At 45.8% G+C, this 23,129-nt stretch overlaps 1 protein-coding gene across 2 annotated transcripts; it reads left to right on the forward strand.

Annotated features, from left to right (window-relative positions):
* The first annotated feature begins 676 nt into the window (after positions 1-676).
* On the forward strand, positions 677-18,487 carry GIMAP8 (GTPase, IMAP family member 8). 2 transcript variants are annotated; one of them, XM_023250723.2, is made up of 5 exons: positions 677-833; positions 6,190-6,850; positions 10,838-10,883; positions 13,542-14,168; positions 16,458-18,487. In XM_023250723.2, exons 1-5 carry the CDS (start codon positions 799-801, stop codon positions 17,177-17,179), a joined length of 2,091 nt encoding a protein of 696 aa, XP_023106491.1. In that variant the 5' UTR covers positions 677-798; the 3' UTR covers positions 17,180-18,487. The 2 variants fall into 2 exon arrangements, with proteins under 2 accessions (XP_023106491.1, XP_044908918.1); XM_045052983.1 differs by having other exon boundaries at positions 697-833; positions 6,187-6,850.
* The last annotated feature ends 4,642 nt before the right edge of the window (positions 18,488-23,129 follow it).

A 23,129-nucleotide genomic window follows, 5' to 3' on the forward strand; every position in this document is an offset into this window, starting at 1 on the left:
CTGGAGCCTGCTTCTGTGTCTCCCTCTCTCTCTCTGCCCTTCCCCTGCTCACGCTCTGTCTCTCTTTCAAAACTGAAAAGGCATTACAAAAATAAAATAAATAAAAACCATAATAAAATAATAGTCTTTCTCAGAGTCCGGCTCCTGTCGTAGGAAGCTTCCGGATACTATCATCACGCACAAAAAGGGTTTCATTTATAAGCCGTTGGAAAGCATAGAAGTTCCAGCATTTCCATGTTAGCCGGGCTCTAAGAAGGAACCCTTTAGCCTGGCAAGCAGTGCGTTCCCCAGGTCGGGTTGGAGGGTCCCCCAGGAGGGGTGTGAGGAGTTGCTAGAGGGTGGGGGTGGGAGAAGGAAACCGGCGTCTTCTCAGTTTCCTCAGTCTCGGGAAGGGGTCTCAGGTGCCCAGGGTGGCGGACACCAGCTGGAGAAGCACCACCTACTGGGCGCCGTCCCCGCACCGGCCAGGTTCAGCCTCTTCAGGCTCCACGGACTTCGGTCCCAGGGACGGGAGCACCCCGCACTATGACCCTCTCCGGGGGAACCCTCGGGGGCGCCGCAGCCCCAGGCCCAGCTTCCGCTCTCGAGTCCTGCCCTTCGTGTCCCCAGAAGGGGGCGGCGGGGGGGGGGGGGGAGGAGGCGTGCCTGTCCCTCGTCTGCACCCCGCGACCTGGCACCAGCCCCAACTCTCCCCTCCACCCTCACCGCCTCTGAGGGCCCGCCCCTGCTTTCTCTCCGCGCCTCCCTCCTCCCGCCCTGGGCCGGCTGCTGCGGGGCTCTCGGCCACTCTCCGGAGCCATGGAGCCCACGACGCGCCCTGAGCCGGAGCCGAGGTGCCTCCGCATCCGCGCGGGAGCGGGGGCGGGGGGGGCCCGAGGCCGGGCGGGCCGCGGGGAGGGGGGGAGGGGGGGAGCGGGGGAGGGGGGGAGGGGGGGAGCGGGGGAGGGGGGAGGGAAGCGGGCTCCTCGCCTTCCCCGAGGAGGCTCGGCGGCGAGGGGCCGATGGCAGGGCTGGAGGAGGAGGCTGGTAGCCACGGATCCGCCCCGTCCACGCTCGCTTTTGTTCCCCACCCCGTGCGCTGTCGGGCCCCCTTAACTGAGCCCTCGGGGTGGCCGGTGGTTGCCCCAAACAAGACTTATGATTTTGCCTACATTTGAGCCCCCTGGGCTGTCGCCGTTGAATGCTTTTCTGTCCTCCTGATGACTGCCTGACCTGCGGGGCTGGGAGTGCGTCCTCCCCAGGCTAGGCTCTGGAAGCTTCTCTGGCCATCTCTTTCTGTGGGCTTGAACTTCCCGGGTGCAGGGCAGATTCCCCAGACCATTGGGAGCTTTGCTTGGACGGCTGAACCCACATCGCCCTCCAGCTATACCCCGAGAACAAGTACAGGTTGCTGGAGAGTGTCACTATAGTTCTGGAGTGAAAGCTCTCCTTTTCTCTCTCTCCTTGCCCTGCTGGGGTCTCCAGAGGGGCTGGGAGATGGTCAGAGGGGAGTGTGGGTAAAGGAGAGAGTGAGGGAGGGGGAGTTTTGGTTACCTTTTGTCCGAATTTTTTTTCTTTTTTTTTTTTTTTAATATTTTTTTTTGAGAGAGAGAGAGAACGAACAAGCAGGGGAGGGGCAGAGAGAGAGAGAGAGAGAGAGAGAGAGAGAGAGATGGAGACAGAATCCGAAGCAGGCTTAGCGCTGTCAGTGAAAGCCCCACATGGGGGTCCAACCCATGAACCTTGAGATCATGACCTGAGCCAAAGTCAGCGGCTCAACCACTGAGCCACCTAGGCACCCCCTCTGCTCCAGAGAAAAGTTCGCAAGGCGAGGGCGTAGGTTGGGTGGGTCCCTGATTCAATATAACACACAGTTTAGCAAAGGCTCATTAATTTACACACACTATGATGGGTAATCATGTGAGCAGTGGAGCTTACTTGGGAAATCAATTCCTTTCTTCTTCAGACCTGCTGGAGGTCTCTGCTTCCTTCAGCTATTTGCCCACTAGTGTCTTTTTTTAAAAAAATTAATGTACCAAAAAATATCACTTCATTGGCTTGGGATACAGTGTGAAGTTACTTCTCTTTTTTTTAATTCAAAGTGGCATCACTTCAGTCACTCTCTTCATTTCTAAAAACTGTTTTTCTTCCTTTCCTCACCCCTTTACCCCATGATCATTCATTTAACACCACTCATTAAGCCTATACTATACACCAGGCACGGTATCAGCGACTAGGGACACAGGACAAGACAGGCATGGTCTCTGCTCTTACAGAGTTTCATACCAAGGGTGGTAGAGAGAATTTCAAAGTTAGATGAAGTAAATACTATCAGCTGGTGCTTATCGAATGCCTTCTCTGGGTCATAGATGCGATGGTGAACAAGATAAAGCAGGTCCTCCTTCTCATGGGACTTACCTCTTAGCCGTGGGGAGACAAAAGAAAGCGATAAGCAAGTAAATGCACAATGTGAAAGGTGGTTGCAGTGGTTGCTGGGTGTACAGAACAGGCATGTGGGGGACGCAGAATGCTGTTGGGATGCAGTAAGGCAGATTGCTGTTAAATGTAGGATGAAGAAGCCCATCTGTCCCAAAGGGCCAATGCGGTAAAGATCTAAAGGAGGTGAATGCGCCTTGCCCGAGTCCAGGGGAAGAGTGTTCTAGCTCAGGTGAACGACCAGCACCAAGGCCCAAGGTTGCACATTTGGGGAACAGCAGGGAGGTCCATGTGACTACAGGAGACAAAACAAGGTGGAGAGGGGTGGGAGATGAGATCAGAGAGACAGCTAGAGTCCAGATGGGTAGGGTCTTGTCGACCACTGTAAAGGCTTTGCTTGTTATTTCAAGTCAGGGGGAAGCCACGGGGGGACTTTGGACTGATGAATGACATTATCTGTCTCCTGTTTGTGCAGGAGCACACTGACTGTCTACAGACCATAGCCTCTAGAAGGGTAGAAGCAGGGGGAATCAGTGATTCTGTTATTGCAGAAGTCCAGAGAAGAGTTGATGATCAGTTCAGTCTGGAAAAACCATGAAAGGCTTGACCCCAGCTGACTTCAGCTAAGTGGGGCTCGAACTGTGAGATCATGACCTGAGCCAAAGTCGGACACTCAACCAAATGAGCCATCCAGGTGCCACTCATTTTTAAATTTTGTAATTACTTCTCTTAATTTATGGATCAAAAAGAAATGATTGAAATTAGAACATATTTAAAACTGACTAAATAAAGGAGTGGGGAGAACAACTCTATGCGGATGTCCATTCTTCTAAAGCTAAGCTGCAGGGACGCCTGGGTAGCTCCGTCGGTTGGGCCTCCAACTGTTGACCTCAGCTCAGGTCATGATCTCGCAGTCTGTGAGATCGAGTCCCATGTTGGGATTCTCTCTCTCCTTTGTCTCTGCCCCCTTGTGATCTGTGCATGTGCTCTCTCTCTGTCTCTCTCTCAAAATAAATAAATACTTAATAAAAAAATAAAAGTAAGCTACAAATTCAATGCAACGACACTCTAGATTTCAACAGGGTTTCCTGAAGACAATGACAACTGATTTTCAAAGTTCTACAGGGGATTAAAAAGCCAAGAATACCGTGACAGTTTTGAACAATAGCAAGGTGTTGGAACCTGCTCCATTACATAATGAAGCCTCATTTTAGAGTTATATTTTTAGTAGAATAACATTAAGTCATCTTGGTTTTAGTAATTAAGGCTTTCTGGTTCAGGAATAGATTGAGTGTCCAGTGGACAAAACAGACAACCTAGGGAAAGACTCATGGAAACATGGGCCCCTGGTATCTGACAGAATCATTTGGAAAAGGGACTGTTGAAGAAATAGTTCTGGGAGGGGCGCCTGGGTGACTCAGTTGGCTGAGCGTCCGACTTCAGTTCAGGGCATGATCTCGCAGTTCGTGGGTTTGAGCCCTGCATCGGGCTCTGTGCTGACAGCTCAGAGCCTGGAGCCTGCTTCAAGTTCTGTGTCTCCCTCTCTCTCTCTCTCTCTCTGCCCCTCACCCACTTATGTTCTCTGTCTCTCTAGCTCAAAAATGAATAAACATGAAAAAAAAAAAAAAAAAGAAAGAGTGCTGGGAAACTTGGCTCTTCCAGTGGTTTCTGATTCAGTTAGGAATGCTAATCTTTAACCAATGGTGGCTTAACACCAGTGCTTCTCAAACTTGAATGCTCATGAGAATCACCTGGAACTTGTCAAATGAAGAATTCTCATTCAGCAAGTCTGGTGTGGGGCTGAGATGTTGTATTTCTTTTTTTTTTTTTTTTTAATTTTTTTTTGTTTTTCAACGTTTATTTATTTTTCGGACAGAGAGATACAGAGCATGAACGGGCAAGGGGCAGAGAGAGAGGGAGACACAGAATCGGAAACAGGCTCCAGGCTCTGAGCCATCAGCCCAGAGCCCGACGCGGGGCTCGAACTCACGGACCGCGAGATCGTGACCTGGCTGAAGTCGGACGCTTAACCGACTGCGCCACTCAGGCGCCCCAAGATGTTGTATTTCTAACATGATCTCAGTTATTGGCAATATCGCTTGTTTGTGAACCACACTCTGAGTAGCAGCAGCTTAAATCATTAGAATATCAGCTGTTTACTTAGCAAAAGGGCAATCTCAAGGATGTTTTGGTAGCTCAGTGATGTCATCGGGGATCCTTTTATCTTTCTGCTCTGGGGTCCTTCAGCAACATTTGTTCTCTTATTTGTTAGCTCATTGCCTCATGATATCAGCTGTCATTCCAGATGTCACATTTAAATGTCAAATAAGAAGAAGGGGGAGGAGGGGCGCCTAGGTGGCTCAGTTGGTTAAGCATCAGTCCGACTTCAGCTCAGGTCATGATCTCACTGTTCCCGAGTTCAAGCTCTGCTGACAGCTCAGAGCCTGGACCCTATTTGAGATTCAGTGTCTCTCTCTGTCTCTGCCCCTCCCCCATTCATGCTCTGTCTTTCTCACAAATAAATAAGCTTTAAAAAACTTAAAAAAAAAAAGAAAAAGAAAAAAGAAAAAGAAGAAGGGGGAGGAGGTGAGAACAGGAGCTCTCTACTTGAGTCTGCCTCTATCATCAAGAAAACAATAACATTCCTAAAAGGCCCAGGCAAATATTCCCTCAACTGTCATCAGGTTGAACTGGGTCACATGGCCACCCCTGGTGGAAAGGAAGCTGGGAGAGAGAACGTATTAATTTCCTGTTGCTGCTGTAACAAATTGCCGCAAAGTTAGTTGCTAAAAACCCACCAAGCTATTATTTTACAGTCTGGAGGTCAGAAGTCCTAAAATCAGTGTTGGGCAGGATTCTTCTGGAGGAGGCTGTGTAGCAGAAGCCATTTCCTTGCCTTTCCCAGCTTCTAGAAGCTGCCTGCATTGCCTTTGGCTGGTGGCTCCTTATTCCATTTTTAAAACCAATCGTGTAGCATTTTCAAATCTTTCTCACTCTCTGACCTCTGCTTTTGTCCTCACATCTCCTTTTTCTTACTCTGACTTTCCTATCTTCCTCTTGGAAGGACCTCTTTTAGTGTGATTATAATGGATCCACCTGGATGATCCTCTAGGATCCTCTTATCTCTCCGTCTCAAGAGCCTTAATCACATTGGCAACGTCCATTTTGCCATGTAAAATAACACAATCACAGATTCCAGGGATTAGCACATGGACATCTGGTGGGGGGGCATTATTCTGTCTATCACAGTTTCCCCCAGCATGTATAATGGGTGATGAATACAGAGAAGGGGGTTGTTGGTTTAGTCAGTCAACAGTGTTGAATGTCTTTTTTTTAAGTGTTTATTTATTTTGAGAGAGAGAGAGAGAGAACAAGAGCAAGCGAGCAAGGGAGGGGCAGAGAGAGAGAGAGAGAGAGAGAGAGAGAGAAGAGAATCCCAAGCAGGGTCTGTGCTGTTCTCACAGAACCCCATGTGGGGCTCGATCCCACAAACCGTGAGATCATGACCTGAGCTGAGATCAAGCGTTGGACACAACCGATCGAGCTACTCAGGTGCCCCTACAGTGCCGGGCATCTTACCAGTGTGGATTTATTTCAGAGACAAGAGCACAGAGAAGATTGTGGGAAACAGGATTTCTTATCCCAATCTAGTCTGAGTTGACTTCAGTAGGCCACATCCTTTGGGAAAAACCAAAAAGAAGGCATTTTTCTTGCTGCTCCTCTATCCACTCTTGCATGGGTTGAACACTGATGTGTTGCTTTTTGTCCCAGCAGAACCAACCAGAGCCTGTGTCAGGAGAGGAAACTGGAGCCAGAGTGCTCCATGCCAGAACTGAGGCTTCTCCTCTTAGGCAAAAGTGGTGCAGGAAAAAGTGCCACAGGAAACACTATTCTGGGCAAAGCTGCATTCGTGTCCAAATTCAGTGACCAGATGGTGACTAAAACATGCCAGAGAGAGAGTGGGTTCACAAAAGAGAGAAGGGTTGTGGTCATTGACACCCCTGACCTTTTCTCCTCAAAGTCTTGTGCCAAAGACAAGCAACGTAACATTGAACACTGCTTCGAGCTCTCTGCTCCCAGCCTCCACGTCCTGCTTCTGGTAATCCCCATCAGCTTTTATAAGGTCGAGGACATAGAGACAGTCAAGGGGATCCAGGAGGTGTTTGGAGCTAACTCCAGGAGGCACATCATTATTGTCTTCACTCGGAAGGATGATTTGGAGAATGACTCACTGAAAGATTGCATTGAAGATGAGAACTCCCTTAGGGAGTTGGTTGAAAACTGTGGAGGCCGATACTGCGCTTTTAACAACAAGGCAAGTGAGGATGAGCGGGATGTCCAGGTGAGAGAGCTCCTCTGCATGGTCCAGCGTTTGGTGGATGAAAACGGAGGACCATATATCATGAATCTCAGAAACGAAGGCAGTGGATTACTGGTAAGAAATGCTGAAGGTCCTCAAGGATCTTTGTGGTGAGAGCTAGTGGGTTGAAGAGAAGCACGGATAAGTGACCTGTCACATTGTGTGGTGGAACCTAGGCTTTGTTTAGGAGGTGTTTATCTATGATCTGGAAAGATGAGGCACCAGATGGTAGGTTGTTTTGAGGATTACCCTTTGGACTTTGAAATTTATTGGCAAATTAAGGGATACAGTTAAGTCCTTACTTAAGTTTTTCCCTCACAGTATTGGACACACAAATAGACTCTTTCTTCCCTTGGTTTCAATACAGCTATACTCTTTTTGGTTTTTTTCCTCCTACTCTTTCTGGCTCCTCTGGAGATTGTTGAGTTCTCTTCACATGGCCTCTAAAAGTTGAGATCTTCAGGGTGTGGTTCTAGGCTTTCCTCAATTCTCTGCCCTCCAGCTTTGAGCTCCGTTGATCGCTAATGGTTTCCAGATTTGTCACTCCTGTCCAGGCCTCTCCTCTGAATCCTGCTCCCTTATCCAGTTGCCGTCTGATGTCTCCACTTGGCTCTCCTATGGGATCTCAGGCTTCACAAGGTTACACTTTTGGCTTTCCCTCTGAGATGTATGAGACTTCAGTTTTCTCTCAACTGGGTAAATGGTGGTGATGCTCCTTGAACCTAAACCCAGAGGTCGGCTTTGCTACTACTAGCTGGCAGCTGATATTTGAGAAGTCCTTAGGTCTTGTGTGATCGGTGTGCCTGGAATCCATGCATTTCTGTCCATCTCCACTGCCCCCCCTCTGCTCCAAGCCAGCCTCCGTTCTTGCCTGTACTGTTTTACAAACAACCTTCCCCTCATTCGTTCTTGTGCCTTACCCCTCAATCTATTTTCTACACGACAGCCAGAGTGGTATTTTATTTAATTTCTAGACTTGAGTGGAAAATATATTTGTAATGAAGGAAGATACAAAAATCCAGGGTTTTGTTTTCGAGGACCTCACGCTTCTGTTTGAGTGACTCATGCATAAGACACGAAGCAGTTCCCGATTCAGTGTAAGTAAGTGAATGTTGGTACAGAGGAGTCTTTAAATGCAAGTGTCCATGGATGTAAAGCAAAGCAAAAATCCAACGTGGGGGCAGTTTTGGTCAGAGTGAATCTTCTGAGAACTGGTGAGTGTTAAACCCAAACATGATGGAAATGAGAAGGAAGGCAATATTTACTGAGCACCTGCTAAGTCCCAGACCCCCAGACTGATCAAATCTTCACACCTACTCAATGTACGACGAGGACCCTGAGGCTCAGGAGAACTTGTCACTCTCTTATCTCCTAGCCCTGACCTCCCTCTCTCTCTCCTTTATAGCCTGTGTCTCTCCCCTGAAGGCTGTATGGAACAGGGATGCCAGCAGAGAGGATAAGGGGCACAGAATGAACTGTCCACAGTGTACCCAGAACACAACCCCCTGTTCTGTAAAATTCTGCAGTGATTGTACGTTGATCTTCAGATCAAGTTTGGAATCCCTGACCTGAGCTGGCCCCTCACCCTCTAACTTGCTCTTTATGTGTTGGTCCCACCGGCCTTCCCTGTGGGGTCCTTGACTTATACTCATGTGTGCTCTAGAGCTTTGAACTTGGAATTTTCTCCACCTGGACACTTCCCCTCTCCCATCCCACCCCGTTCCAGGTCTGCCTCTCCTAGAGCTCCTTTGCTCAGAGAGTCTTCCCTGTGGGCCCCTGGGATGAGCTCCTACAGCCCCCCTTCCCTCAGGGCGCTTCTCCTCCTCATGGCCATCAGCCAGTCAAGTGGTTGCTGTGTATGTGCTTTCAATGGTTGCCTCCCCACAGACTCCCTGAGGGACGGAACTCCTATCCTTTTTGTTGGCCACAGTATCTTATTTTTCTGTCTTGTGTAAAAAGGGATAATACTATGTATCTCAGGGTTTAATGAAATGCTGACAAAATTATTTGCAAATACTTGAAATGCAAGCATTCAGTAATTATTAGCTGCCATTATTATTACTATTATTTAATTTTTTAATGTTTATTCTTGAGAGAGAGAGAGCACACACAGGGAAGGGGCAGAGAGAGATGGAGACAGAATCTGAAGCTGTCAGCACAGAGCCCGACATGGGCCTCAAACCCATGAACCATGAGATTATGACCTGAGCCTAAGTCAGACGCCCAACTGACTGAGTCACCCAGGCGCTCCATAGTTGCCATTATTATTACTGTTATTATCATGGATGTGTATAAGTTTCACGTAAGTTATGGAGACATTAAGGACTTTAACAACCCAGAGACTGAGCAAGATTCCCACTTTTAGGACCCTGTTACCAAGAAAGGAAAACATTTGCACATATAAAGATGTATATATAAGGATATTTATCATTGCATCTTTTCAAATAGTAAATCCAGAAATAAGCTTATGATCTATCAATAAAGGAATCATTTGGCTCGGTCAGTAGAGCATATGACTCCTCATCTCGAGATTGTTAAGTTCAAGCCCCATGTTGGGTGTAGAGATTACTTAAAATAAAATCTTTAAAAAAATACAGGAATCGTTACATTAGTATGGAATTTTCCATATCCATGCTGTGGAGTAAATAGCATCTTCTAGAAAAATTGGGTTGATCGATATGTACTGATTTGTACAGATGTACAGGACATAGTATTAAGCAGATTGAAACCTAGCCAAGTTCTCCCGATGTGTTCATATATGCTTGTGTGTGTGTGTATAAACTTAGAAAAACATAGAAGGATGTATGTGAATTAGCTATTGTTCCTTTGGTAGTGGATTGGGAATTTAAAAATTAGTAATTTTTAGGGGCATCTGGGTGGGTTAGTTGGCTCACGTCGTGATCTCATGGATTGTGGGTCCGAGCCCCGTGTCATGCTCTGTGCTCACAGCTTGGAGCCTGGAGCCTGCATAGGATTCTGTGTCTCCCTCCCTCTCTGCCCCTCCCCTGCTTGTGCTCTGTCTCTCTCAAGAATAAATAAACATTAAAAACATTACTAATTTTTAGATCATACACATTTGCATTGTAAAAATGTTTTCCATTTAAAGAACATGAAAGACCTTGAGTTGTGCCAGGTAAGAAGAAAGAAGTGTGATAATCAGAGCTGAATGGAGAAGACCCAGGGAGGGAGATGGTGGAAGGTATCAATGGTTTGGGGTAAGGCCAAGTAAGAAAGCAGAGGGAAAATTTCCTTGGCTAGCATGGAAATTTAACAAAGATAAGGTTAAAATAAAGTATTGGGAGTTTCTAAGAATAGCAGATTCATCCACATTGTGTATCGTTGTTTTCACCTTCTCTTTTGATTTCATGACAATTTAAGTTTGGGGTGTGACTGTATGGCTTGGCCAGGCAGGGGAAGGGAATACCAACTGTGTGTTTGGCCTTCCATCCTCTGTTGTCTCCATTTGCCCACCTGGATGGAGAAGGTTCCAAATTTTCCTGGCTCTCATGTCAGAAGAAGGATCATCTCTGTACTGGGGGTGTGGTGCAGGGAGAAGGCACCAGAGATGTGAGGGGAGCGTGACTCCCAATCTCCTCCCTTCCCCTGGTCCCTCAGATGCACCTCACAAACATCACTGGGCTAGTTTCTTCTTCTGGGGAATCCAGAAGCTGTCTTTAAGCCTCTGGATTTTCTCCAGGAACAGAAAAAACTCTGGAAGACTTTGGAAGGGATTGCTACCACTGGGGACTGGGGAGAAGGAAAGTTAGAGCTTTAGGACAAATACCTTGGTTAGATGGCATTTGTGGGACTCACCTCAGTGAGAACAAGACCCATCTTCATATTTCTGGGAAGCCTGTTGTGGTGGCAACAATGGGGTTTCAGGATCGACTGTCATTATGGATGGGTCTACAGAAGCCAACAAGGAATAGGACCACGGCCTGAATTTGACCACATCCCAATCATCAAATTACTCTGAATTATATACTTGTGTCTCCATTTCTTTGCTTTGTGAAAAGATGAGATTTTGGGTCTCTGAGTATCATTTCCCCCTTTATTTTCTAGGATCATGTGAATGAAGCCACATCTCAGAAGGGGGAAAATCCACATGGTAAGATGATCCTTAAAAATGTTAAGCTCAGGGGTGCCTGGGTGGTTGATTGGGCATCCAGCTCTTCATTTCGACTCAGATCATGATCTCACAGCTTGTGAGTTTGAGCCCTGCATCTGGCTCTGTGGTGATAGTGTGGATCCTGCTTGGGATTCTTCCTCTCTCTGTGTCCCCCAACCCTGCTCGTGCTCTCTCAAAATGAATAAATAAAAACTTAAAAATTAAAAAAAAGTTAAGCTCATATCTATATTCTTTTGAATGCGTTATGCATCAAAATGAAGTGGAAAAAATAGATAATTAGAAACAAAGATGCGCTATGGGGACCTTGCTCAGGTTGGTGTCCACAACCTGTCCCCCAGGAAACTCCTAACACTTGGGAGTAGGTATGGCAGCAGCAAAGGTGGTGGACATGGAGTGGGTGTCCCTGGCTTTCTCTGAAATGCTGTGGAGGTGGGCTTGTCTTTTGTGGCTTTTTTTGTGACTCAGCCTTGTCTTCCTGGCCCTGGATCCAAGACTATACAATGTTGACTCCTACTGGGAAAGCAGAAATTACCTTCTTGGGGAGCACTAAGTTATAGGATTCTATAATGGAGTTCAGTATCCATGTAGTGATTGCCGTTAATGATTCATCCTGCACACTGCACAAATCGATACATATAGATCTACCTCGCTCTGTTTAGTAGATGCAGTTTTGTTCACGGTAAGGGCGTACACGCCTAATTCAACCATCCCTTCCTTCCTCCCTTCCTTCTTTCCTTCCTTTTTTTTTTTATTATTTTTTTTAAATCAGGCTTTACAAAATTTTTTTTTAAGTTTACTTATTTATTTTGAGAGAGAGAGAGAGTAAGAGAGCACAGAAGGGGCAGAGAGAGGGAAAGAGAATCCCAAGCAGTCTCTGCACCATCAGCACAGAGCCCGATGTGGGGCTCGAACTCATGAACTGTGAGATCATGACCTGAGCTGAAGTTGTAAGCTTAACTGACTGAGCTACCCAGGCGCCCCCAACTATCCCTTTATTGATGGACTCTCACGTTATTTCTGGGCCAGCTCTGTGCAAGCACAGAATATTCAGCAATGAATAAGGTAGGTGAGATCTCTGTCCCCATAGAACTCCCCCAAATAATAACAATAAAATAATAATAATAATAATAATACTTTTAATTAACTAGAATGTTTATAGCATTTTTATTTATTAAATAAAATAATTATTCTTTTATTATTATTTCAATTTTAATAATGATAATAATTGCAGTTGACATTATGTGCTGGAAAAATATATAGAAATAATTCAATCCTCCTAGCGTATAAATATAATTCTCAGAACAACCATATATTCTTAACAACCCTAAAGTATATTCCTCATGACAGCCCTAGGAAGAGGGTGGTATTATCATTAGTCTCATTGACAGATGAGTAAACTTAGCCAGAAAGATGTGAGCTTAGGCAGAAGTAGGGATTTAAAATTCTCCGGATGCCCTTCTGTCAAGACCTGAAGGAACTTACCTGTTATGGCCCCAAATTTTGCCTCGTGGTGGTGAGGAAATAGCACACCACGGGTAGCCACGGGGTGGCTCAAAAAGTTGGAAGTGACCTTTTATATGATGTAGACTTGTATGAAGTGATTTGGAAGAAAGTAGGAGCTTTCCCAAGGCAACATAACAAGGACGTGGTGTCACTAGCATTTCAGTGGCTTTCTTTAAATGCCGCGTTCATTCCACCTCCCAGACTTGGCGGCTCTGACACCAAGTGACAATCCATACCCTTAGCGCCCAGGATGCCTCAAACTCTGAATATTCTCTGTATTGCTGACTCTGCCCTTTGCTCAGCATGGAGGTCTGGTGTTGACCTTGGATCAAGGAGAAGTGATGGGGACAGGGCACGTGTGCAGAGACGGTTTTGTGGTCCAAGTTTCTACAGTCATGTATTGAGGCATAATGAACGTAGAGTGAAATGCACAGATCTTAAGTATAGAGCTCAGTGACTTTACGTATCTACCCATAGTGACCATCCTCTAGATAAAGATCTTGAGCATTTCCGTCACCTTACCTAAGTTCCTGCTGCCTCTCCCCAAAGGGAACTGCAACCCAGATTTCTATCCACATAGATTAATTTTGTCTGTTCTTGAACTTCATATAGCGGAATCAGATAGCATGTGGTTTCGTGTCCGGCTTCTTTCATTTAGCATGTTTAGAAGATCCATGCGTGTTGCATATCAATAGTTCATTTATTCATTCTTTTTTGTTTTGTTTTGTTTTTGTTTTTGGTTGCTGAGTAGTCTAACATTTTATGAATATGCCACCAAGGGGCATTTTAAACTCAGATTCTCCCTTGTCCTGCCTCAGCCCATGGACTTCATGGACTTTGGTAGCAAATGAAAGGAAATCTAAGGACGAAGACCTGTAAAGGCCAAGTTTAACTGATTTTCATGTTTCTGGGAGGTCTTGAGCTTTCTACACATCTCCTAATTTATTCGTGGCCGCCTTTGTGGTTTTTACTTGAATGGGTGAGTGACTTCTGACCCGGGACTATAGTCCTGCTGTTCAGAGCATTACTTTCATTCTCTGTAAAAACTGGCAAGGAAGAGAAATCATAAAACCTGTCCACATCTCCATATTCGGCCTCAAGAAGAGACTCTGAATCTGCCCTTTTGTCCCACAGGGCCAGGGGAGAAGCAGCTGCAGGCCACAGGATGTGAACCGAGCCCTGAGTTGTTGGAACTGAGGATCCTGCTTGTGGGGAAGCGTGGAGCTGGAAAAAGTGCCGCCGGGAACAGCCTTCTGGGGAAGGGAGTCTTTGAGACCAAATTCAGTGAAAAGTCGGTAACCCAGATGTTTGCGTCTGTGAGCAGAACCTGGAGAGGGAGGAAAATTTGGGTCATTGATACTCCGGACATTGCATCTTCAAAGGACATTAAAGCTGAGCTTCAGAGACATGCCCCTCAAGGCCTCCATGCCTTCCTGCTGGTGACCCCGCTGGGCTCTTTCACCAAGACGGATGAGGCTGTGCTGGACACCATCCGAAGCATTTTTGGAGAGAAATTCATTGAGTACATGATCGTCCTCCTCACCAGGAAGGAAGATCTAGGGGACCAGGATCTAGAGATGTTCTTGAAAAGCAATAATGAAGCTCTCTACCAGCTCATTAAGAAATGCAAAGACCGGTACAGCGCCTTCAACTACAGACTGACGGGGGCAGAGGAGCAGTGCCAGGTGGACGAGCTCCTACAAAAGATCGTGGACCTGGTGCTGCAGAACAGGGCCAAGCCATGCGTCATCAGCCAGGAAGGTACATATTGTGTAAAATACATTTTATATATGCTTTTGACAGCCAGATGTGACATGTGCAAGAGCTTTCTATTTTCTGAAGGGCAGAGAGAAGCTAAAAAGGACAGGTCCAGGCTCTTGATGAGCTTTTCTCTTTCTCCTTCCTTTCTCAAATGTTCCTAAGGTAATGAGCCTTCCCCCTGCACACTGTCCACACCTCGAACTCTTTGATTTTTCCTTCCTGATCCTTATCCCATCTCTCCAAGGGGATGGTGAAGGACTTAAGGGAAGGAGTTGAGCTTTTTCTAATCTCCCGTTTTCCCCACAGTGTATCTGTGGTTTGGGGCTCAGGACTCAGCGCTGGTGATGAGATAGTTCTGAACCATTGGTTTGCTCTTCTCTTTCTCTTAAGCCCACTCCATCTCTCTCTCTTTCCCTCTCTTAACTTCTTGGTTCTTTTTTTTAAAAAGTTTATTTATTTATTTTGAGAGAGAGAGAGAGAGAGAGAGAGAGAGAGAGAGAGAGAGAGAAAGCAGGGGAGGGGCAGAGAGAGAGAGAGAGAGAGGGAGGGAGTTGAGAATCCCGAGCAGGCTCCACACTGTCAGTGTAGAGTCTGATGCAGGACTTGAACCCACAAATCCTGAGATCATGACTTAAGCTGAAATCAAGAGTTGGATGCTTAACCAAGTGAGCCACCTAGGCACCCCTCTTTTTTTTAAGCTTAATAATTTATTTTTGAGGGAGGGAGAGAGAAGGAGAGAGAAGATCTAAAGTGGGCTCCATGCTGACAGCAGAGTCTGATGTGGGGCTTGAACCCATGAACCACAAGAGCATTACCTGAGCTGAAGTCAGATGCTCAAAAGATTGAACCAACCAGGTGCCCCAGCTAGATGGGTTTCTCAGTCCAGCCACACTACCTGCTTCTTTAGCAGAAGTCCCCATGCACTCTGTGCTACATGCTCTATTGCCCTGAACTGAGATTCTTCCAGGCCAGTATGAGTCATCCCATTCTGTCCCATGGCAAATGTCCTCACCTGGGAAGAACACAGACTCAAAAGAGCCCTTTCATATTTGCCATGGAGCCCCAGGTGCTGGGGAGCCTCCTGAAGAAGCATAGATATGTGGGAATGTCAGGAGAGGCTGTGTGGAGAAAGCCCAGTTTAAAATGGGCTTTAGAAAATGGGCAGAGTTTGGATGGCTGGCAGAAAGCTGGAAGACATCGCAGAGGGCACACTAGAAATCTGGAACAATGATGGAAATGGAGGGTTTGTGCCTCTACATGAAGTGGGAGATCATGGAGGTTCTTGGGAGCCAACTTCTGAGGGTATGGGAGCAGGGACTGAAGCCTGTGACAAATGTGGGAATGTGGGAGGATTAATCTCTTTTTCATCCTTTATGCATAACTATGAGATTGTGGGTTCAGGATGAGCAGTTCAATAATTTCCCCTGGGGGAACAGCACAGGGTAGGCTTCCCTCACTCTTTGTTTCTGGGTGGATATTGGTAACTTGGCCAACGATGCATAATTGAGAACTGTGGAAAAAGGCAGCGTGGAAGAGAAAGACCACAGGACAAGTTCAGAGTCACAAGGAGTCCCCACTAGCACACTCTGCAAGGGCTCTGTACATCTGTCATTCCATCTAGAGGAACATCTGTTCTCCATCATCGCCCCACAGAACAGGGGAGGGCGTGTTCACTGTTATAACCTGTAGGTACTTTTTGACTCCTTGATGAAAGAAAGACACAGTTCAGTTTAATGTGGTTTTAATGAGACGTGAATTGTAGCATGATCCGAATGAAAGAATTAGTAATCTGTTGATAATATATGTAGTTGCTTTTTCATGAAAAGTCAGTTCTATGGCATAAAATTTCAAATACATCAAGGAGATTTTGCTGCAGTGACAGCACTAGGTTGGCAACAGGAAGCCATAGTTGCAGCAGGAACAGAAGCCCAAGAGATGAGATGTATAGCCCGGATGTATCTGAGTAGGTGATGGGTCATACAGCCAGTAACACCCACAGGAGTCAGAGAAGGTACCAGAAAGAGGGAGCAAGTTCAGAGATAAGGACAGTGGCCATGTCATGGGTGAGCACTGGGCCGAGACGGTGGTCCAAGTCGTGCTTGTGGGTTCACAGGGTGCTTGGCTGGAAGAAGCCTCCCCCCCACCCCCATACTTGGGGATGGAGCTGCCGGGTGAGGGGGTGGCCACAGTGCTCTCTGAGCACCCTCTGCTGTGATGTCTGGCATCACTTTGAAAGTTGCACACAGATCTGCCCATGGTCATGAATCTTTCCTGCTTTCCTTTTGACAGACACGCTGAGCATTGTCCTCGTGGGGGACAGCGGCACCGGGAAGAGCGCCACGGGGAACACCATTCTTGGGAGGCGTGACTTCCTCGACCAGCTCCGAGCACAGCTGATCACCGGGAAGAGCCAGAGCAGCAGGAGGATGTGGGAAGGGTGGAGGGTTGTGGTTGTGGACAGTCCCTTGCTCTGCCTGACGGCCAGCACTGAGAGGTGTCCATCTGGGCTGGAGGAGGAGGTCAAACACTGTTTGTCCTGCTGTGAGGGAGGGAACATAGTTCTGGTCCTGGTGTTCCAGCTGGGACGCTTCACTGAGGAGGATAAAAAGACAGTGAAGAATCTAGAGACCATCTTTGGGGAGGATGTTTTGAAGTACACGATTGTGCTGTTCACTCGGAAGGAAGACCTAGAAGGGGGGGACCTCAAAGTTTACCTCCAGGAGACAGATAACAAAGCTCTTAAGAACATAACTAAGAGGTGTGAGGAGCGAGTGTGTGCTTTTAATAACAAAGAAACTGGCCAAGCCAGGGAAAACCAGGCAAGTCTTCTTTTGACAATGGCCGTCGATCTGATAAAGAGCCACGGAGGGCATGGTTATCCCCATGAATGGGAGAATGTCAACAAAATCATTAGAAATAACCAGGAAAAGGACAAGCCCAAAAGCTTACTGAAAAATTTGAAAGATATGGTATCATCGGTAACTGATGCACGTGGGGTGTCTTTAAGTTAGAGACACCCTCAGTTGGGGATGGGTGTGAGGTAGGGCTGGTGGGAGGGGAGGAGGGTCCATGTCTTAGAGGGCTTGAAGGGCACATGCTGGCCACCTTGCAATGCTTCAGCTCTTATTAGGTGAATAAATTGTCAGGCTGGGGCAGGGGATTAGAAAGGAGAAAGGAGAAATTAGGTGGGGAAATCTTGAAAGAGGCTCCTGAGATTGAGTGGCCATTGAGGGTCAGAATTAAATCACAAGAATCACCTCACCTGTGGACATAGAGTGGAGTCAGGACAGACACGGTGACCAAGGCCAGCCCGGGGTCAGAATACAGACAAATACCCATGAACCAGGGGATCCAGACACACGAGGGTAGAGTAATGAGCAGTGTCCAGCCAACTCCTGGTGTGGCAGAGTGGACAAGCTGGATCCCGTGGGCCTCTGGGTGCCCAGGGCTGCTTGTCAGGCATGCTGGTCTCCTGAGCTGCCTTGTCGCCATTGGGCAGAACTCGGGGCCAGCACATTCTTTTCTTCCTGGGGTGGATATTCTTTAGTGCTGTCTTCATTCCAAGCCTGAATGGAAAGTGGGCCCCAGTCTACTCTTCTTTATTGTTCCTTAGGAAATGATCATGAGTCTGTGAGGTTTCCAAAGATTTTATTGCTAACCATCACAGTGAAAGACAGTAGAACAAAAGTCCAAAATGTGGTAAAACTGCCAACATGAGACAACATTGCAAAGTTCCAAAATTCTATGTAGAATTCTAGATTGCCTCCAGACAAGTTGAAAATTCCTTTGCACTTTTCTCTCTCTCTCTTTTTTGGATCCCCATGGGTTAGGAATTAGGGTAAAGCTCAGAGGATTCAAATAATAGTCTCAAACACACTAGGGGCTTGTTGTGTCTCACGTCAGGAAGTCTGAGGGTAGGCAGTCTGAGGCTGGTGTGGAATGTGGCCTCCACACTTAAAGTTGCTTCTCCATTCCAGGATGGTGGTGTTCCCTGACATTTGAGCAGGTTATGTTGAGGGGTGCCTGTGCGGGCAATATTTGAGATGAGAACCATGGGGTTTTCTTCCAGGTAGGTGTAGTCAGATGCTGTCAGTATTAACTGTTTTATATATGCTTTGAGGACAGGATCTACATCATCCATATGCTTTTATTTTTGGAAAGTTATCAGTTGCCTTCAAGATTAACCCACTTATCAGAGCATGGACCGTCACCATCAATACTGTTGTACTCTGCATAACCCTGAAAATGACACATTCTGGAAAATGTATGTATAAGTATATTCAATTGAGTGAAATAATAAAGATGAATTATATTATAAATTCACGTCCTCCTGATTTCTATTTTTCTGACTCCGGGGCAGACCATGCCTCCATGAAGAGGCTATGCAGATGTTTAGACACCTTGACTCTGGTGAGGTTTTTGCATCTTGCGTGCATGAGGACCTTAGAGTGGGTGACAGCCATTTCACGAGGCCTCTGCCAGCTCAGGAATCTTCCACTCTGGGCATTTCACTAGAGCAAGGACAAATAAATTAGAACCAAGAGCATGGAAGGAATAAAGCCTAGAAGGCATTTTGTGCCTCTTCCCAGAGCTTCTCTTCTGTTTGAAGGCAGACACAAACCCCAGTGTGCCACCCTAGGTTGAGCAGGTGACATTGGAGCTGCATGAGGTGGGGGATGGGTGGGCTAAGCAATGTGGCATCTTCTCCCAGGCAAGACCTAACATCCGTCTCCACTTTCCTTTAGGACCACGCTTGAGACATGCAACAGTACTGCCATGTGGGTTCCTCCGAGAGGCACGTGCTGAGAATTAGGAGTGCCAGAGGCTTACGGGGCACAGGGGTATGCCAAGGCTGTTAAAGACTAAAGAGGCAGCAGAGGGCTGCCTCGGTGATTCAGACGGTTAAGCGTTTGACTCTTGTTTTTTGGCCCAGGTCATGACCTCGTGGTTTCCTGAGTTCAAGCCCTGCTTCTGGGATTCTCTCTCTCTCTCTCCCTCTCTCTGCCCCTCCCCTGCTCGCTCTGTCTCTGTCTCTCTCAAAATAAAGAAATAAACGTAAAACCCTTTCAAAAAAATAAAGAGGAAGCAGAATTGGTCTGAGAGAGCTTCCACACTGTGATGCAGGTCTGATACATGCAGGAGGAAATAGGGGAGGCGCTGCTTGGGTAGGGAGAGCTGCACATCTGAATAGTGGGTTCTAGGGCAAAGACTGACCCATAGTGATGATATCCTGCATTGGGCACTGGCAGCCTTTGGCTAGGGACTGTCTGGGAAGGGCATGGCTTTGGCTCAAACCTGAAGTGGGTCCTGAAAGTGTCATAGTTGGAGCCTGCCAGCTAACTGCTGTCTTTGGAGCAGAATGGAAGTTTCCTCCCCTCTCCTCCCCTTCCTTCCTCTCCTCTTCTGTTCTTTTTTTTTTTTTTTCTTTTAATTTTTTTTAATGTTTATTATTTTTGTGTGTGAGAGAGAGACAGAGACAGAGAAATACAGAGAACAAGCACGGGAGGGGCAGAAAGAGAGAGAGAGAGAGAGAGAGAGAGAGAGAGAATATGAAGCAGGCTCCAGGCTCTGAGCTGTCAGCACAGAGCCCGATGCGGGGCTCGAACTCATGAACCACGAGATCATGACCTGACCTGAAGTCAGATGCTTAACCGACTGAGTCACCCAGGTGCCCCTATCCATTCATCTATTGATGGACACTTAGACTGTGTCCATATCTTGGCTATTATGAATAATGCTGAAATGAACATGGGGGTGCAGGTATCCATCAAGATCCTGATTTCATTTTCTTTGGATATACACCCAGATGTGATGTGGGATTGATGAATCATATGGTGATTCTATTTGTTTAATTTCTTCTTCTTCTTCTTCTTCTTCTTCTTCTTCTTCTTCTTCTTCTTCTTCTTCTTCGATTTTATTCTTAAGTAATCTCTACACCCAGCATGGGGCTTGAGCTCACAACACCAAGATTAAGGGTCACACACCCCACCAACTGAGCCAGCCAGGCATCCCTATTTTTAATTCCTTGAGGAACTTCTACACTGTTTTCCAAAGTGGCTTCACCAATTTACATTCCAACCAACAGTGTACAGGGTTCCTTTTCTTCACATTCTCACCAACATTTGTTATTTCTTTTTTTTTAAGTTTATTTCTTTATTTATTTTGAGAGAGAGAGAGAGAGAGAGAGAGAGAGAGCGAGAAAGAGCAAGGGAGCATGAGTGGGGTAGGGGCAGAGAGAGAGGGAGAGAGAATCCCAAGCAGGCTTCTTGCTGTCAGCACCGAGCCCAACGTGGGGCTCAAACTCATGAACCTGAGATCATGACCTGAGCTGAAGTCTGATGCTTAACCTACTGGACCACCTAGGCATACCTCTCTCCTGTTGTGGTTTCGATTTGCATTTCCTTGACGCTGAATGCTGCTGAGCACCTTTTCATGGTTTTTGCTGCCCATTTGTATGTCTTCTTTGGAAAAGTATCTGTTTAGGTGGTTTGCCCATGTTTTAATAATCAGTTCTTCTTCTTCTTCTTTTTTTTTTTTTGCTATTGCATTGCATGAGTTCCTTATATATTTTGGATATTAACTCCTTATCAGATATATCATTTGCAAATATCGTCTCCCATTCTGTACATTGCTTTTTCAATTTGTTAATTGTTTCTCTTGCTGTGCAGAAGCTTTTTCCTTTAAGGTTATCCCTCTTGCCAATATTTGCTTTTGTTCTCTGTGCAAAAAAATTATTGCCAAGACCAATCTCAAGAAGTATTTTCCCTGAATTTTCTTCTGGTAGTTTTACCATTTCAGGTCTTAAACTTACATCTTTAATTCACTTTGAGCTAATTTTCTAATAATAGACTCTAATAATGGACTCAAGTCCAGTTTCATTCTTTTGCATGTGGATATACAATGTCCCAATATCGTTTATTGAAGAGACTATCCTTTTCCCATTGAGTACTTTTGGATTCCTTGTCAAAGATTAGTTGATTAAATTTTATTTTATTTATTTTATTTTATTTATTTATTTTTTTAATATATGAAATTTATTGTCAAGTTGGTTTCCATACAACACCCAGTGCTCATCCCAAAAGATGCCCTCTTCAATACCCATCACCGACCCTCCCCTCCCTCCCACCCTCTATCAACCCTCAGTTTGTTCTCAGTTTTTAAGGGTCTCTTATGCTTTGGCTCTCTCCCACTCTAACCTCTTTATTTTTTCTTCACCTCCCCCATGGGTTTCTGTTAAGTTTCTCAGGATCCACATAAGAGTGAAAACATATGATGTCTGTCTTTCTCTGTATGGCTTATTTCACTTAGCATAACACTCTCCAGTTCCATCCACGTTGCTACAAAGGGCCATATTTCATTCTTTCTCATTGCCATGTAGTACTCCATTGTGTATATAAACCACAATTTCTTTATCCATTCATCAGTTGATGGACATTTAGGCTCTTTCCACAATTTGGCTATTGTTGAGAGTGCTGCTATAAATATTGGGGTACAAGTGCCCCTACGCATTAGTACCTCTGTATCCCGTGGGTAAATTCCTAGCAGTGCTGCTGCTGGGTCATAGGGTAGGCCTATTTTTAATTTTCTGAGGAACCTCCACACTGTTTTCCAGAGTGGCTGCACCAGTTTGCATTCCCACCAACAGTGCAAGAGGGTTCCTGTTTCTCCACATCCTCTCCAGCATCTATAGTCTCCTGATTTGTTCATTTTGGCCACTCTGACTGGTGTGAGGTGATATCTGAGTGTGGTTTTGATTTGTATTTCCCTGATGAGGAGTGATGTTGAGCATCTTTTCATGTGCCTGCTGGCCATCTGGATGTCTTCTTTAGAGAAGTGTCTATTCATGTTTTCTGCCCATTTCTTCACTGGGTTATTTGTTTTTCGGGTGTGGAGTTTGGTGAGTTCTTTATAGATTTTGGATACTAGCCCTTTGTCCGATATGTCATTTGCAAATATCTTTTCCCAATCCATTGGTTGCCTTTTAGTTTTGTTGATTGTTTCCTTTGCTGTTTACCTTCATGAGGTCCCAATAGTTAATTTTGCTTTTAATTCCCTTGCCTTTGGGGATGTGTCAAGTAAGAAATTGCTGTGGCTGAGGTCAGAGAGGTTTTTTCCTGCTTTCTCCTCTAGGGTCTTGATGGTTTCCTGTCTCACATTCAGATCCTTTATCCATTTTGAGTTTGTTTTTGTGAATGGTGTAAGAAAGTGGTCTAGTTTCATTCTTCTGCATGTTGCTGTCCAGTTCTCCCAGCACCATGTGTTAAAGAGACTGTCTTTTTCCATTGGACATTCTTTCCTGCTTTGTCAAAGATTAGTTGGCCATACGTTTGTGGGTCTAGTTCTAGGGTTTCTATTCTATTACATTGGTCTATGTGTCTGTTTTTGTGCCAATACCATGCTGTCTTGATGATTACAGATTTGTAGTAGAGGCTAAAGTCTGGGATTGTGATGACTCCTGCTTTGGTCTTCTTCTTCAAAATTACTTTGGCTATTCGGGGCCTTTTGTGGTTCCATATGAATTTTAGGATTGCTTGTTCTAGTTTCGAGAAGAATGCTGGTACAATTTTGATTGGGATTGCATTGAATGTGTAGATAGCCTTGGGTAGTATTGGCATTTTAACAATATTTATTCTTCCAAACCCATGAGCACAGAATGTTTTTCCATTTCTTTATGTCTTCTTCAATTTCCCTCATAAGATTTCTATAGTTTTCAGCATCCAGATCTTTTACATCTTTGGTTAGGTTATTCCTAGGTATTTTATGCTTCTTGGTGCAATTGTGAATGGGATCAGTTTCTTTGTCTTTCTGTTGCTTCATTATTAGTGTATAAGAATGCAACTGATTTCTGTACATTGATTTTGTATCCTGCAACTTTGCTGAATTCATGTATCAGTTCTAGCAGACTTTTGGTGGAGTCTATTGGATTTTCCATGTATAATATGTCATCTGCAAAAGGTGAAA

This window comes from Felis catus, chromosome A2 (assembly GCF_018350175.1).
Source record: "Felis catus isolate Fca126 chromosome A2, F.catus_Fca126_mat1.0, whole genome shotgun sequence".
Classification (NCBI taxonomy): Eukaryota; Metazoa; Chordata; class Mammalia; order Carnivora; family Felidae; genus Felis; species Felis catus.